Source organism: Buteo buteo, unplaced genomic scaffold (assembly GCF_964188355.1).
Source record: "Buteo buteo unplaced genomic scaffold, bButBut1.hap1.1 HAP1_SCAFFOLD_68, whole genome shotgun sequence".
In the NCBI taxonomy this organism is placed as follows: domain Eukaryota; kingdom Metazoa; phylum Chordata; class Aves; order Accipitriformes; family Accipitridae; genus Buteo; species Buteo buteo.
The window spans coordinates 178,571-195,871 of NW_027439233.1; the positions used below are offsets into that span (position 1 = coordinate 178,571).

General features: G+C 48.3%; 1 protein-coding gene across 1 annotated transcript; it reads left to right on the forward strand.

Moving 5' to 3' along the window:
- Window positions 1-1,826: 1,826 nt before the first annotated feature.
- On the forward strand, window positions 1,827-3,983 carry LOC142027855 (uncharacterized). The gene has a single exon (XM_075022054.1). It carries the CDS (start codon window positions 2,174-2,176, stop codon window positions 3,719-3,721), a length of 1,548 nt encoding a protein of 515 aa, XP_074878155.1. The 5' UTR covers window positions 1,827-2,173; the 3' UTR covers window positions 3,722-3,983.
- Window positions 3,984-17,301: the final 13,318 nt, after the last annotated feature.

The window sequence follows — 17,301 nt, forward strand, 5'->3', positions numbered from 1 at the left end:
AAAGCTTAATTAGAGTTTTAATATTGTCTTCCGAGAATGAATTAATTCTCTGAGTCCGCTCTAAAATGTCAGCTTAATATTTTCCGAGCGCACAAGCGAGAGTTCACATTTTCACACCACTTTTCACAACACACCCGCAGCTATTAAGCCGACTGCCCTACTCCTATCCCATTTGACTACCGCTAAGAATTTTTATTTTTTTTTTTTACATTTATTCAGTTAACCATAATCACTTTTCTCCTGCACAGAAAAGCCGGGCAAGAAGCCTGGCTGACGATCCAAACCTGCCCACCGGTTAGAGACCCAAGACTTATTACACTTATTAGACTTATTAGACTTATTAGACTTATTCCACAGACTTAATTGGCTGAAAGACGCCAGAGTACTAAACTATTCCCACCGGTGAGACACGAGCTCTGCTGGGATCAGCGGACCCTTCTCAGCGATTAACGCGCGATAGCTCCCACTGTGCAAAAAAGCTTCCAACAAAATTCAATTTCTTTCACCATTTCTTCTCGCCTAATCGATGCTGCGTGCGTCTTGGATTTACCCGTGTGAGGCATAATTAGGAAAAATAAAAGTTTTTACATACTTAAACCTCTTTAATAGAAAAATAAAAAAAAAATCTTAACAACTCCCTCACCTTGACTCTAAAGTAGGAACAGCAGCTCGTGAAAAATGAAAAGCCTGGAAGGATTCGGAATAAGAAACTGGGAGAGACAATCGCCGATCTTTTATCTTCCAGACTTCGAGCAGAATCAAAGAAAACCCAATCAAGCCCAGCCATTTTCATCATCACGAAATAAATAATTCAGTCCCACTTTAGAGGACTCCAACATTAGGATCAGCTTGTGACGGTCTGACAAATTCAAATGTCTCAAACATCCACTAAAAGAACTTTGGTGGACAAAATGACCTCTGTAAAAATGCTGGAGTTTTGTGAACAGGACAATGTGGACAGAGGAGAGGGCCCCATGGAGGGGGGGAATGCACTGCTCCAAGGCCCAATTCCTTATCTTGAGTGACCAGGAGAAGAAGCACGATTTATGTCTTCCTGGAGGGAGAGGGCTCCACGGAGGGTGGGCCAAGGCCCCAATTACCAGGAGAAGGAGCACAATTTATGCCTCCCTGGAGGAAGAGGGCCCCATGGAAGCTGGGACTGTGCTTCTATTTTAAGTGGTCATGCCAGCAGGCCACAATGAACACCCCCCCGCCCCCGCCCCAAAGCTCACTGATCGATTCCAGTGAACCCCAGGTGTGGGAACTGCGCATGTTAAGATCATCAACTAACACTATAAAAGAGGAGAGAACAAATCCTCAGCGCGCGCCCGCTGGAACTGGATCTCTACGCTGGCTGGACCAACGCTGGACCCAGGACTGGTGAAACCCTTCTCCTCTTTCTTTCTCCTTTCTCTCATTCTCTCTCTCTCTCTCCCTTCTCTCTTTTCCACAGTCCCTACACCTCATCCTTTGAAACATAAACCGTTGACCAAGTCTGAGACTAGGAGTGGATCTAGCCGCCCCTGAGCTCCTCTTTGAGAAGGAGTCCAGAAAGCAAGGGGGTCTGCTCTGAACCTCGTGACTCAACGGGAGGGCTCCCCTTCTGATACATTTCATGTTCCTTTTTCCATTTCATTTTTCTATACTTCCCTCTTCTTCTCAAACAGTGGCTTAATGACACGTTGCAAGGTTCATATTAACAAGTTCATGTGTATCTGGACAAAGCTAGCTAGGTTGAATAAATGTTGATTGTTGTTTGAACTCCCCTGGTGTCGTTTCACCTTAATTCTGACAAAGGAAATCCACGAACCTGAGTCACTCCAACTTTGGGACGCGACATCTTAACTGGCGTCACGGACAGGATTTCCCTTGTTGGAAGGGAGTTTCTAATGGGATACCGGACCTCCACTCGGAGAACGAGCGGGGAGGATCTGGGAAAGATCTCTCAACAATAAGTCGGGAGAGATCTGAGCAGTGGCAGACATAGAGGCCCGGGAAAAATCTGTGTCTGACTGTTCCCCAGTTTTTAGAGAGGCTAACTGCCTATATGGGATTTCCCTTGTTGGAAGGGAGATTCTAACGGGATACCGGACCTCCACCCGGAGAGCGGGCGGGGAGGATCTGGGAAGGATCTCTCAACAATAAGTCGGGAGAGATCCGAGCAGTGGCAGGCATGGTGACCCGGGAAATACCTGTGTCTGACTGTTCCCCTGTTTTAGAGAAGCTAATTGTATATAAAGCCCACCCTTCCCCACAAGGAGTAGCCTGGGCACGAAACCACTGGCATGATCCAAAAGCCATTGTAGGGAGAATTGAAAAGCTTGCAAAAGAAGGCAGGTTTTGCCCAGGAAAAGGGAAGGCTGTAGTGTGTGCAGTGTTAGGGGCTGTGCTCGCAGCAGCTCAGGAAGACCGACAGGAAACAATGAGAGCTGAGCAGGCAGATAAGGAGAAGATTCAGTCCCTGCAGGATTTAGTTAAAGTCCTGCAAGAGCAGTTAACTGCTGAGCGTAATACAACACAGCGGCTTCATGCTGCCTTGTCTGATGCGTTAGATCGGGAAAGAATTTTACGAGCCGAGGCAGATGAACGATCTGACCCGGACTTAGACCTGCAAGGTCTAGAGGTAGTTCAAGTGAAACAACAAAAATCTTTATATCCAAATCAAGAGTTGGAATGTACCAGAAAAGTTTTTTACCCTGAGGATGAAGAGATAGGAATGAGGCCATTAATTAAAACAGAAACCATCGATAATGGCCAAATTGGCAGAGCACCACACGTGACCATTAAGACGATACCATACTCTGCCACTGAATTATCTAAAATTCAGGAAAAGTATATCCGACTAGCAAAGGAGACCGAAACAGAATATGTGTGGAGGGTGTCATTAACTGGTGGTGACCGGATTTTATTGTCAGAAGATGAAGCCCAAGGATATTGGGGGCCTGGAGTGTTCCTAACTACTGATGATCCTAGGGAACCATGGTCTCTGACGCAGCGGGCAGCTTACTGGGCAGGGGGAATAGACCAAATGGAACGGGGAGAACCAACACGGATAGACACCCCTTCTATAAATCAGTTAACCGAGAGCTTACAGAAAACTGCTTGTCTCCAATTAATGCATGATAGGCGATTAGTGCCACAACAGCCCTCTCCGATGTTGTTAAATGCCAATCCTGATAGAATGACTCCTCTAATCAGGGGTTTACCAGATCCTTTGAAGTTATATGCTGTTCAGCTGCAGGATAGATTACGTGATGCGATAGCACCTAGAGGAGGGAGGAGAAATGCAGGAGGGGCCCTGACCTGGGGAGAAGTGGCACAGGAATTGATTAACTACGGCCGGAGAATGGGTCTCACAAGGGAAGAAAGCAGGGCTAAGCCTGCTATCCGCCGAATAGAAGGACCTGGCCGACCTCCCCCATCTAAGACTGTAAACACCAAAAAGCCATATGGGGGTCAGCGGAACTTGTTGTGGGCAGAAGGGATAGAAAAGGGAATTCCCCGGGATGTGATGGATGGCTTGCCCACCTCTGTCCTAGAAAAATTGGTCCTAGGATGGAAAGACAAAAACAAGGAGCCCCCCCATACTGAGTTAAACATTCGAGACTATAAGGGGGTGAATCCGCAGTCGCTGGTAACTCCCACTCCCCAAACACCTACTGCTCCAGAGGAAAGTATGACTGTTTGCAGGACGGGAAACCAGACACGCTGTCCCCAGTAAGTGAGCCGGGGGACGGCCAGTGGGTTTATTTAAGGAGGCTCACTGAGAATAAGATAGGAGACCTGTTGATTACTTTTCCCCTTGGTCCCTTTAAGACTCCAGTAACTTTTTTAGTTGATACGGGTGCTCAGATGTCAGCACTCCGGGCGGATGTTGCTAACCGCAATGGAATAATTGCAGATAAGAAGCAGATATGGGTCACAGATGTTTTTGGAAGCTCCCAACCACAGCCAACAGCTAAAGTTAAATGCTGGCTGCCAGGGGATTCGTCCCCTGTTGAAGTTACTATGACACTAGGTCCTCTACCCACCAATATTCTAGGACTCGACCTCTTAAAGGGCCGGTCGTGGGTAGACTCTAAGGGAAGAGAATGGAAATTTGGGTGTCCTGCAATCTCTGTGAGGCTTTTGCAGTCTGCACCAACTCTTCCCCCTTCAAAGATAGTCAATGTCAAACCTTATGCTTTGCCTTTGGGAGCAAGGGAAGGGATCACTTCAGTGATAACTGAGTTACGGGAACAGGGGATAGTTATTCCTACGCACTCACCCTATAATTCCCCAGTATGGCCAGTCCGCAAGCCAAATGGGAGGTGGCGACTGACAGTCGACTATAGACGCCTGAATGCCAATACTGGCCCATTAACAGCTGCAGTCCCCAATATAGCAGAATTAATTGCAACCATACAAGAACAGAGTCACCAGACTTTAGCAACCATTGATGTGAAAGACATGTTCTTTATGGTTCCCTTGCAGGAAGCAGATAGGGACCGCTTTGCCTTCACCTGGGAAGGTGTACAATATACATTTACACGGCTTCCCCAAGGCTATTGCCACTCACCAACCATTGCTCACTATGCATTAGCCCAGGAATTAAATCAGATCACTCCCGAAGATGGAGTAAAAGTATATCAATATATTGATGATGTGCTAATCGGAGGACCAGATGCCACTGTGGTGGGACAAACCCAGAGAGAAATCATTAATCACTTAGAGAATTTAGGGCTTCAAATTCCTGCTGAAAAGGTGCAACTTCCATCACCTGAAGTAAAATTTTTAGGTATCTGGTGGAAAGGAGGGACGGTGTGTATACCTCCCGAAACCTTGTCCACCCTCGAACAAGTGAAAATGCCTGAGAATAAGAAGGAATTGCAGCATGCCCTAGGCTTGCTAGTGTTTTGGAGAAAACACATCCCCGACTTTTCTATCATAGCTCGCCCTTTATATGATTTAACCCGTAAAAGAACTGCTTGGGACTGGACACCTGTCCATGAAGAGGCTCTGAAATTGTTAATTTTTGAAGCAGGGATTTACCAGGCCCTAGGGCCGATACATCCAACAGACCCACTCCACATAGAATGGGGTTTTGCAATTCATGGGTTATCTATACATATGTGGCAGCGTGGACCTGAAGGTCCTACTCGTCCCATAGGATTTTTCTCGCGTAGCTTTAAGGATGCTGAAAAACGGTATTCAGTTTGGGAGAAGGGACTCTTTGTAGTTAACCTAGCCTTACAGGAAGCCGAGAGAATTATACGACAACAGCCCATCATCCTGCGAGGACCCTTTAAGATCCTGAAACCAATATTGGCTGGAACTCCTCCCCCCATAGGAGTAGCTCAACGAGAAACAGTAAGGAAGTGGTATGCCCAGTTAGACCACTACTGTCACACTAGACAGATAAAGGAGGGAACACCCAAAACGCTCCAAATACAGGATCCCCCTTCTGATCACCCAGATACAGAACCCCCTCCATCGTACATCAAAGTGGCTCCTGATTTCAAACCCCATTTAAAAAACATATGGTTCACTGATGCTTCCGCAAAAAGGGACGGAAAAACGTGGAAGTATCGAGCAGTAGCATTACATATTGATTCAGGGGAGCATGTGATAACTGAGGGAGAGGGTAGTGCCCAAGTAGGGGAGTTAGTTGCTGTGTGGAGCGTAGTCGTTAAGGAAGCTGAGACAACAGAACCAATATACATTTATACTGACTCCTATGCAGTATTTAAAGGATGCACTGAATGGTTACCATTTTGGGAGCAAAACCAATGGGAAGTAAACCGAGTGCCAGTGTGGCAACGAGACAAATGGGAAGAAATACTGAATATCGCCAAGCAGAGATCTTTCTTGGTAGGCTGGGTTGCTGCACACCAGGCAGGAGATAACCCAGCTCACCTCCTAAATAACCAGGTAGATTCCTTAACACGACTAGCCAGTCTTGCCATCGAGGGTGAAGCGGAGAAATGGGAACACCTTTTGGAGTGGCTGCACATGAAGCGTGGCCATTCAGGGAGTAAAGACCTGTACAAAGAGGCTATTAGCAGAGGATGGGCCGTTACACGAGAATTATGTAACACTGTTATTTCTGCATGTGGTCAGTGTCGAGTTCGTTTGGAAAAATATAACCCTCTAAAAGAGCAACCCCTACATTTAAGAACAAACAAAGGTTTATGGCAAACGTGGCAAATTGACTATATTGGCCCCTTTCGGGTATCAGAGGGAAAACGATATGTGTTAGTAGGAGTAGAGGTGGTATCAGGACTAACACAAGCTAAAGCTGAACCAGAGCAACAGGAGAAAATACAGTGAAAAGTCTTAAACTATGGTTTAGCTGCTTACCCAAGCCTCAATCAATTCAATCTGATAATGGGAGCCATTTCACTGCTGGAGTGGTGCAAGAATGGGCTAAGGGTGAGGAAATACAGTGGGTTTTCCACACCCCTTACTACCCTCAAGCTAATGGTATTGTAGAGAGAACAAACGGACTTCTAAAACGAGCTCTGAGGCCCCATGACCCAGGGTGGGCCTTGCGAGTACCAGAAGCAGTATACCGCATTAATAGCCGGTGGGGGGCAAATGGCTGCCCCCGACTCCTAGCATTCTGTCCCACACCTCCTTCTATTGTTCCAGGGACGAAAGGTGGCAAAGACCCTGCACACTTGCTCCACTATGCTGGACAACCAGTATTAGTGGAACTACCCACTGTGGGGCAAGTGCCCCTAACCCTAAAGACACCCCTTAACCTCTATTCCTGGGTGGCCACAGATGCTCATGGGAAAGAGCATCGTATCAATACCCGATGGATTGTCCCATCCTTTTAAGTGGACCTTCATGTTTTGAATTAAAATTGCTCTGATGTTAAATGGCTGATAAGAGTATGTTTTTTTCTGTATCCCACTAACTGGATTCTAACAAGCATATTAGTTAAGATGCACAATATAAACCTAACCCTCTGTTACAGTACTAAAACCATAGTTGCTTGATTGCTTGCTTATGTTTTTGTTACTCTGACTAGTGATGCTGTGTTGACTTCTCAGAATTCCTGAGTTGGGGGGAGGACACAGAGAGCTTGACAACAGACTGCGTTGGAATTCTTGCAGCAACCCCTACGCCACGTGAGAGCAAGAGGTCGCTATAAATTTATTAGCCTTTTTACACACAATGAACACATTCTGTTGATCTACGGATGCTTTAATCAGAGCAATCCCAGTCAAGAGAGCTTGAAGTTTAAGGCTAGTTTGTATGCATCTATAATAAGTAACACATCCTACACATGGTCTGTATGAGGTTGTTTTACAGAAGCTGCATGGGCGCCTTGGAGAGTACACCTCAGCTTCTCGGATGGATTCCAATCACTAGCAGTGCTACTTGACATCTCCCCCAATCCTATCCCTCTAATGATTTTTTATTTTTGTATATATTTTGCAGGTTATCAGAAGCCCACGGCAAGACTCATGTTTTCACTTGATGAGTGGGTCATTATCTGTATTGTTTGTTTGATTCTCTTTGTGATATTCTTATGGTTTAACAGGGAAAGATGGTTTGGAGCTCCTTCCTCCTTGCCTTTCTTAGCTTTGGAGCATCTGGACAAGGAGAAAGGACCTCCAATTTAGCTTGGGAAGTGATACAAGGATTCATACATGTCTGGAATAAAACGGATCAAGGGATCTGTATTCAGATTCCTACCTCTACCGAGCAGGGGATTAGATTCGGTTTGATACCTGTGAAGCTCAATATTGGAAAACGTAATATGACCAATGGCATTATAGGGTTAGTAGATGCTCCCTTTGAGTATCAATATTGAAGTGATTACACCTCCTCTGGTAGATGGTGGCGAGATGAAGCAGCCTTCTATGAGATCCCTCGGGACACGGGGTGGCCTGACTTAATAAACAAAACTTGTAAGCGATGGAGATTGGAGGTCAGTCGCGAAATTGGTACTAGTCATAGCCCACCGTGTCCTCCAGGATTCGAGGAAGCCTTTTCCAGACGATTCCCACCTTCTCCATCCTGGTGGAAAATAACAGGCTGCCCTTCCTATCACAATATATCTTGTAATCTAGTGCCCTTTCGGCCTGCTTCCCCGGAAATTACCCCTTTTGAATTACAATATAATGTAAAATGGGATTCAGCTTGGTGTGTTCACATACCTGACAGAAAGGGACAATATCCTTCAATGGATAGTGCCCACACTGCTTGGGGATGGTCAGTGAAACACATGTTAAAAAACCAACCTCTTCACTTATTAAAGAAAGAATTTGTGGGCACACCTGACCCCAATGATGCCCATTTGTTAAACTGTACCCACATTGTAGATTGTACCACAGGCGCTGGCAATCCCATTGAAACATGGATCAGTTTGGAAGTTAGAACCTTAATTCGAGATATGGGCACCTGTTGGGGATATCCTAATTTTGGATACCAAAACCGGGATAACCAATGTAATCAGATCACCAATAATGTTAGTATCTGGCTAAGATGTGGAATTCCCATTAACCACTTCCCAAGACATAAGGTGGGGGAGGATAATCAAATACCTCGGGGAGACGCAGCTACTTGTCAAAACGCTTTGTATGCTGCCCCTGAGGGGACCGTCTGGGGGTGCTCAGATAGGAAAATATACTCGCACTTGAATGTTATCGAACAGGCTGGATTGCAGTGTGGTTTGGGAATTCCTACTATGTGTCCCAGGCAAATCTTTGAATATACCACACCACCTATTCACAGGAAGAAACGAGAACTTAATGACCCAAGTAGCGCCCAGAAATGGATTCAAAGCATTTTAAAACCTGATTATTATACTTGGGGACAGAAGGTTTCGTTAGAGCTAGAAGCATTCTTTGCACCATCTGGGTATATCGTTCGGCACCAATGGGTGCTAGAAAACCTAACTTGGCAAGTACATGTATTAAGTAATTGGACTCGATACGCCTTTGGGGAACTAAATCTCCAAGTGCAACAGGTATCAAAAATGACATTACAAAATCGTCTAGCCTTAGATATGTTATTGTTAAAAGAACAAGGTGTGTGTGGTATGTTGAACTTGACTGAATCTGAATGTTGTATTACCATTCATAACGCTTCGACTTCCATTGAAGAAGCCCGGGCAAAGATGAAGGAGATTGCCGACCAGACAAGAGAACTCTTCCACGCAATGCAACCAGCTGACTGGTTTGATGGCTGGAATCCAAACTCATGGCTACTTTCCATTTTAGGATCCTTGGGACTGACGGGATGGGGAAAATGGCTTGTAAATATTGGACTTATGATTTTAATTGGATTTGTATGTTTAATAACAGGCCTTGCCATAGTCAGATGTATGATTAGCCGCTTACTATCCTCAGCTGTCTCTCTCTCTTCTCCTACTGTCCGCTATATCAAGATCACCACAGACGAAGATGATATCAAAGTCCAGCGACTGTTTGAGCCACGGGGTGGTGTGACGGTCTGACAAATTCAAATGTCTCAAACATCCGCTAAAAGAGCTTTGGTGGACAAAATGACCTCTGTAAAAATGCTGGAGTTTTGTGAACAGGACAATGTGGACAGAGGAGAGGGCCCCATGGAGGGGGGGAATGCACTGCTCCAAGGCCCAATTCCTTATCTTGAGTGACCAGGAGAAGAAGCACGATTTATGTCTTCCTGGAGGGAGAGGGCTCCACGGAGGGTGGGCCAAGGCCCCAATTACCAGGAGAAGGAGCACAATTTATGCCTCCCTGGAGGAAGAGGGCCCCATGGAAGCTGGGACTGTGCTTCTATTTTAAGTGGTCATGCCAGCAGGCCACAATGAACACCCCCCCGCCCCCGCCCCAAAGCTCACTGATCGATTCCAGTGAACCCCAGGCGTGGGAACTGCGCATGTTAAGATCATCAACTAACACTATAAAAGAGGAGAGAACAAATCCTCAGCGCGCGCCCGCTGGAACTGGATCTCTACGCTGGCTGGACCAACGCTGGACCCAGGACTGGTGAAACCCTTCTCCTCTTTCTTTCTCCTTTCTCTCATTCTCTCTCTCTCTCTCCCTTCTCTCTTTTCCACAGTCCCTACACCTCATCCTTTGAAACATAAACCGTTGACCAAGTCTGAGACTAGGAGTGGATCTAGCCGCCCCTGAGCTCCTCTTTGAGAAGGAGTCCAGAAAGCAAGGGGGTCTGCTCTGAACCTCGTGACTCAACGGGAGGGCTCCCCTTCTGATACATTTCATGTTCCTTTTTCCATTTCATTTTTCTATACTTCCCTCTTCTTCTCAAACAGTGGCTTAATGACACGTTGCAAGGTTCATATTAACAAGTTCATGTGTATCTGGACAAAGCTAGCTAGGTTGAATAAATGTTGATTGTTGTTTGAACTCCCCTGGTGTCGTTTCACCTTAATTCTGACAAAGGAAATCCACGAACCTGAGTCGCTCCAACTTTGGGACGCGACACAGCTATTTGATATATTTGTGGATTAAACGGATTAAAGAGAACATGATCGAAGCTGGCAATGGCAAAACCGTCTTCACTCCTGGCAGATGGGAATGGATAGTGGAAATAACTATAAATCACCACAATAACCCCAATAACTATAAATCACCACAATAACCCCAATAACCATAAATCACCAAAATAACCCCAATAACCATAAATCACCAAAATAACCCCAATAACCATAAATCACCACAATAACCCCAATAACCATAAATCACCAAAATAACCGCAATAACTATAAATCACCACGATAACCCCAATAACCATAAATCACCACGATAACCCCAATAACCACAAATAACCACAATAACTATAAATAACCAAAATTAGGCATTTCTGCCTAAGGGAGGATTTCCAGCCTTCCGAGCCACCCGGTAGGACTCAGAGTTATGTTTTTTTAAATATTTGTTGGTTTTTTTTTTACCTTTCTCCTCCCACAGCATGTGAGGAGAGAGGAATCGCCGTCCTCCCCGCACCGCCCGCTCCGCCAGAACCCCCAAGGGCTCAGCGCCGCAGAGAAGGAACAGGATTCTCCCCCCAGAAGAGAATCCGGACACGGACGGACGGGTTGATCCATCCCGATGGATCCCGGTTTTCCCAGAAACGCCGGGGAAACAGCCCCAAAGCCCCTCGCGTCTCCGTAGCCCCTGCAAACTCCCCTTAGGCACCCAACATCTTAATGAATTAATTCATCTCATCTTAATGATTAATTAATTAATCGATTAATTCATTCATTGATTAATTCTTTTTGTCTTCCAGCTGCCGTTTGCAGAAGGTGAAATCCCTTAAATAAACTTAACCTCACTTAATTAACTTAATAAACTTAATAAACTTAACCTAACCCTAACTAAAGGTTAACCCTAACCCTAAAAGGTTAACCTGAAATAAATCCCTTGGAGAGGGAACGGATCGGGGCTTCATTTATTGGCTTAATTAATTATTGGCTTAATTAATTGGCTGGGTCTTCATTTATTGGCTTAATTAATTATTGGCTTAATTCATTGGCTGGGTCTTCATTGAAGCCTACGGGCTTTCCCCAAGGGGGATTCAACCGCAGCATTTATTTAATTACTTAAATTAATTAAATTAATGCTATTTAATTAATTTTCCAGTCCGGGGAATCGCCCTCCCGCCTTCCCACCGTCCCCCCCCGTTCCCACCCGAGTCCCGGCAGCCCCCCGGGATTTGGGGTCGGGTCGGATCCCGAAGCCGGAGGGCTCATCCCAGCCGGGTGGGAACCCGGATTTGGGGGCGGTTGGGGGGATTTTGGTGTCGGGGGGCGCGAAGAAGGTCGGATCTCGCCATGGGGCGGGGATTTGGGGGCGAATCTCGTTGTTTTGGGGCGGGGAGAGGCCGGACCCCCCCTTGGACCCATCTCTATGGGGCAGGGAAACGATCGGATCCGCCGCACGACCGCCGGATTCCGACGCGGGGGCGATAATTCGGGGGGGGGCGAAAACCTTCCGGGGAAAGTCCGGGAGAGAGGAACGACCGCGATGTCTTGGTGGGGGGGCTGGATCCCCCTCCCCCCACCCCATAGATCTATAGGGCAGAAAAACACCCAAATTTTCTACCTCCTCCTCCAGGGGGGGTCCTGATCCCGTCCGAATCGTGGACGGCGGCAGCTCCTGTCGGATCGGCCGGAGGGGGAGTTTGGGGTGGGGGTGGGGCTGATGGTGGGCACGCCCACTGCCGCTCGGGCTCCACCCCCTGGCACGGGAAGACCCGCCCCCGGGACGCTGAGTCCTTCCCCTGGTAAGTTTAAGGCCTATAGAGCATTTAGCCCCACCCCCTGATGAATAAGCCCCACCCCCAAGCCAGAAGGACACACCCCCGCCTTGGCTCTGCCTTCTGGGCAGGGAAGACCCACCCCTGGGATGCTGAGTCCCGCCCCCAAGGATTTTAGGGTTATGGAGCATTAAGCCCCGCCCCAGAGGTGTAAGCCTTGCCCCCAAGTCAGGAGGACACACCCCCTGCCTTGGCTCCGCCCTCTGGGCCGGGAAGACCCACCCCCGGGATGCTGAGTCCTCCCCTCGGCAAGAGCCTTTAGCCCCGCCCCCTGTCAAGAGTAAGCCACGCCCCCTACCAGAACACACCCCTTGGCCTTGGCTCCACCTCCTCGGCTGGGAAGACCCGCCCCCTCCCCTCTTGGAGACCAGGGTGCTCTTAGCCCCGCCCCTGAGACCTGACCTGACCACCTGCCTGTAGCTCCGCCCCCTCCAGCTCCCCCTGCCCCAATGTTCTTTTGCCGCCCCCCCCGAGGGGCATCCTTGGCCCCTCCCCGAAGGCGTGGCACCGCCCCTTGGTGTAGCCCCACCCCTAAGGTGTAGCCTCGCCCCTTAGGCGTGGCCCCGCCCCTTCAGCCACCCCCCATCCCGTTTTAAAGGCACATAGCCCCCCCATCTCCCCAAGGGCCTCTCCCCTCCCTTTTTAGGACTTAGCCCCGCCCCTTCCGGACCAAGCCCCGCCCCTCAGCCTTAGCTCCACCTCCAGGGCGTGGCTCCACCCCCAGGGCGTAGCCCCACCCCCTGGGTAATCCCCCCGTCCCTTTTCAAAGGCACACACACCTTAGCGCGCTAATTAGCAGTGCTAATGAGGTGGGTGGGGCTTGGGGGAAGGGGCGGGGTCTGTGGGGGAGTGGGCGGGGCCTGGGGTGGAGGGGCGAGGGTACCTGGGGGGGTGTTTGCTTGGGAACCCTGCTCCAGTGGTGTGAAGGTGGTGGGCGGGGCTTGAGGGGGAATGGGCGGGGACTGTGGAGAGAGTGGGCTGTGCCTGGGGTGGATGGGTGGAGCCTGGGGGCTCGGGGCGGGGGCTCGGGAGGGGGGACTTAGGGGGGTGAATGCTGGGGAACCCTGCTACAGGGGTGTGAATGTGGTGGGCGGGGCTTGGGGAAGGGGCGGGGTCTGCTTGCAGGGGGCGGGGCCTGCAGGCAAAGGGGGTGGGGCCTCTGGAGGGAGGGGGCAGGGAGGCAGGGCCTCTCTTTCCCTCTCTTTCCAAGGGGGCGTGGCCACCTGGGAGAAAGGAGGCGGGGCTTGGGCGGGGAGGCGGGGTCAGGTGGGGCTAGAGGTGGAGCTGGGGTGGGGTTAGGGTGAGGGGGTGGGGCCTGGCAGCTGGTGGGTGGGGCTGGGAGTGGGCGGGGCTTCCCGGGGGAGGCGGGGGGAGCCCTCGGGGTCCTCCCTGGTCCATTGAAATCGGGATTAAATCGGGATTAAACGGCCCAAATCGGGATGAAACGACACCGGATCCGATTCGACCAGGGGAGATCTGGGGTCCCGCCGGAGGCCAGGTTGGAATCGGTCCAACTGAAATTTGAGAATTGGGAAATTTCTCCTAGAAAAGGGAAAATCCTGGGAGCGGCGGGGCTGCAGCTGGGGACTGCCCCTCGGGTCGGGGCACGGCCAGAGGGGAACTCCTCGAGGGAGAGAGCCCTCCGCTTTTCGGGGAGCAATCGGCGCGTTTTGGGTCAGCGCTTGGAAATCTCCAGGATTCTGAAGTCGGCTGGGCAGGACTAATTCCCCTGACATCATCGAACCTGGGGTTTATCAAATGTTCCTGGAGTTCTAACGAACTTTTTGACAGAAGAATAAATCCGAGCTTTAACACCTCTTGGATTTGGTTCTGTAACGACACCCTATAAATATTAACACCCTATAAATATTAACAAAGGAATCACTGACCAAACCATCTGCAGCTTCATGGATTCCTGCAGGCAGACTTCCAAGATTTCACCTGGAAAAAATAAAAAAAAACAGATTTGGGTCGCTCCAAGGAACCAGAAGCAGATGGTTATGAGAAGGATGGAATAATCCACCCAGTGTGGATTTGATGTTCTTTTCCATCTTTTGCTTTTCGAGCAGTTTTATTGAGGCGTTCGGTGAGCACAGAAGGAACGGCTCCGATGGTTGGCGGTTCTACCAGGACTGGCTGTCCAGGAGAAAAAACCGGTTCTCCGGGACCACTGAGGGTCTGGGGTTAAAGTCAAGGGTTTAGGACAAAATGCATTCAGTTCGGGGCAGCCATTTCTCCCCCGACAATTCTTGACCTGGGGAACTGCATCCCAAAGGCGTTCATGTTCCCAAGGCCATAGGGACCGACTGGGTTTCCCCCAAAGCATTTCAGTTAATGAGGTTTTCGGACAAAGTCGAAATTCCACGTTGCTCTGACTCGGTCCACATCAGTGCGATGATTTGTGCCCCCCATATCAATTAAAACTGTTTTTTTCTCTGGCCCTACAGCCACAGTAATCGATAAATCCCCTCCCCAATGGAAGGTGAGTTGTCTTATCAACATCCATCCTCCATTTCTTATCAACATCCATCCTCCATTTCATCTTCGGGAAATGGAGGATCTGGTTTCCCATCACCTTGGTTTCTTCCTCAGCTTCTTCCCCGAGGTCTATCCATAGTAGGGCACTAGGGGCTGGTTCCAAATTGACTTTTTGCCATTTTTGGACAAGTTTCTCCAACTTCTGGGTTGGAAGCCCATCCGTTAGATCTTGGGGAACACCTCTCCGGAGCCCCAGTTGCCACCATTCCTGGTGGCTTTGGGACTTCACTCTCCCAGCATCCCATTTGGAATCCTGACTTCTCTTGACCGGCGCTGACCACCCCTCACCTTCTTCCGTGGCTCGTAGGGCTTTCAGGTCTTGGCCAGGATCCACCCATGGGACCATATTTCCTCCCAAAGTTAATGAGCTCTTGGGCTGCTTCCCCCCACGTCCACACTTTTCTCCAGCGATTGGGGGTCGTTCCTCCCTCTAGAGCAGCTGGAACTCCGTCTGCTCCAATTTGGGATCTTCCCCTGGAGTTTGATCCCAATGGGTTTTAGAGCTCTGGAAGTCCTCGGATTAGAGAAGTCATCCATTCTGGATCCACAGGCATCATCCTTGGAGAGCCCTGGTGAGATTTCAGCTCCTGATCATCCATCATCTGCCAACGAGCCACCTTTTGCCCATTTTCTACCCATTTCTACCTATTCTAGCGAGGGGGTCTCCCCTCTCCAAAGGGTTCAGCCCCCCGGCCCAATCTGCTGCCCTTGGTGTCAACGACCACGAGGCCTGATAATTACTGGTAATTAGAAGCACACCTGTAACATGTATCCTTATATAAAATAAGGATATAAATACATATCATGGTATAGATTTAAAGAAGCACCAATGTTTAGTTAACTTGGGTGAAACAAAACCGTTCCTGAAGAGGAACTTTTTTTTTTTTTTTTCATTTTTAAATATATAAAAAGCATTTCTCTTATGAGCTTTTATAAAGCACAAAGGATTATCTTTAGATGTCACAGCGGAAACAGCTTCAAAACTTCTTATATGTGACTCCCTGAAATGAATCTCGGCTGGCCTAATTTTAGCCAACAGCCTTTCTCTGCAATTGGCTTTTTTATCTGCAATTTTTTGCTTGGAAGTTACAATTTATTATTCCAATCTTTCATCAGCTGCCTGCCTGGGAACTGTGTTGTAATTGTTTGATTAGGTGTAATAAACTGACTTTCCTACCTGCAACACGCTGTAACACAGAGACATGCAACTTACATGACGAACATGATGCATTATTGATATAGGCATTATATAGGCATTATATAAGGTGATATAAGGATATAAAATAAGGATATAAAAACACCCCAGGATCCTTCTGCTTCCTTCTCTGACAACAAGATTCCATCTCCTCCTGATGACGAGACTCTCCAAACATATTCCGTTTCTGATCGCTTTGGAGTCCGTGCAAAATCCTTCCTTAATTTTGCTAAAACTCAGTAAATGGAACCTGTTTAGTAATTGACGAGAAGGAAATAAGGCGGACACCAGTAATCCAATATGAATCAAAACATAGTGCCAACTTTATTGAACAGTGTGTAGCTTTATATATGTCTTGGTGCTAATACATTCCAAACACAGCCTGGCTATAGGTTGAACACGAAAAGGTCACATTTGCATAACACGCCTACTTGTGGCTTCTTGCTTGCGAGGGAATTCCCCTTTTACCGGTTCTAGCCGGCCTTGCCTTAGTTGTTTTTCTTCTTCAAGGACGCTGTGACCTTGCTGAGCTTCCCCCACAGTTGTGCTGGGGCCTAGTTCGGCCCAGTCATGTCAAGGCTGTTAGCAGTAGCCCCCTCCATGCGAGTGTCATTCTGTTGGCCCACTAGCTGCATATAATCCCAATGACCCCTTTCTGCAAGCCATTCCCCGACAATTCCCCCTTTTTGTTTTTGGGCCAACAGAATGTTAGTTTGTGTCACTCGTTCTATACTTTTCCTAATGCAGGCATAAGCAATGCGTAAAATAATCAATACCAACAATACTATACCTATAAAGCGTAAGCCTTCCTTTAACAAGCTAAGCAACCAAGGAGAAAGTCCACTAAAGGCCGATTGTAGCCACTCATCAAAGGGATTCACATTCTTAACAACTCTCTGAGTGTGAGACTCCAATCAAGCCAACTTTTTGTGAATGGACGCACTATGGTCAGAAAGATTAAAACAACACATTCCTTCAATGTCTTCACACCCGTGACCATGTGCTAACAACAAGAAATCAATGGCAGCACGATCTTGCAAGAAGGCATGACGCAAACTGTCTTGATCGTGCAGCAATTGTGACAAAACCTCTGTGGTGACATTGGCTTGTTTAACCGACCAGCATGTCAACCGTTCCAGCTGTTTGAGGGCTTGAGCTGCAGCCAAACCCGGAAAAAAGGCCGTAGCAAAAATGTTGGCCGTCGTAGACCACAATTGAACATCATCACGACAGGAATCATCCAAAGGCACGCCTCATTTAACACGACGTGTTCTCTTAGTCAAGTTCAGCCAGTCCCTTTGATGCGGGGC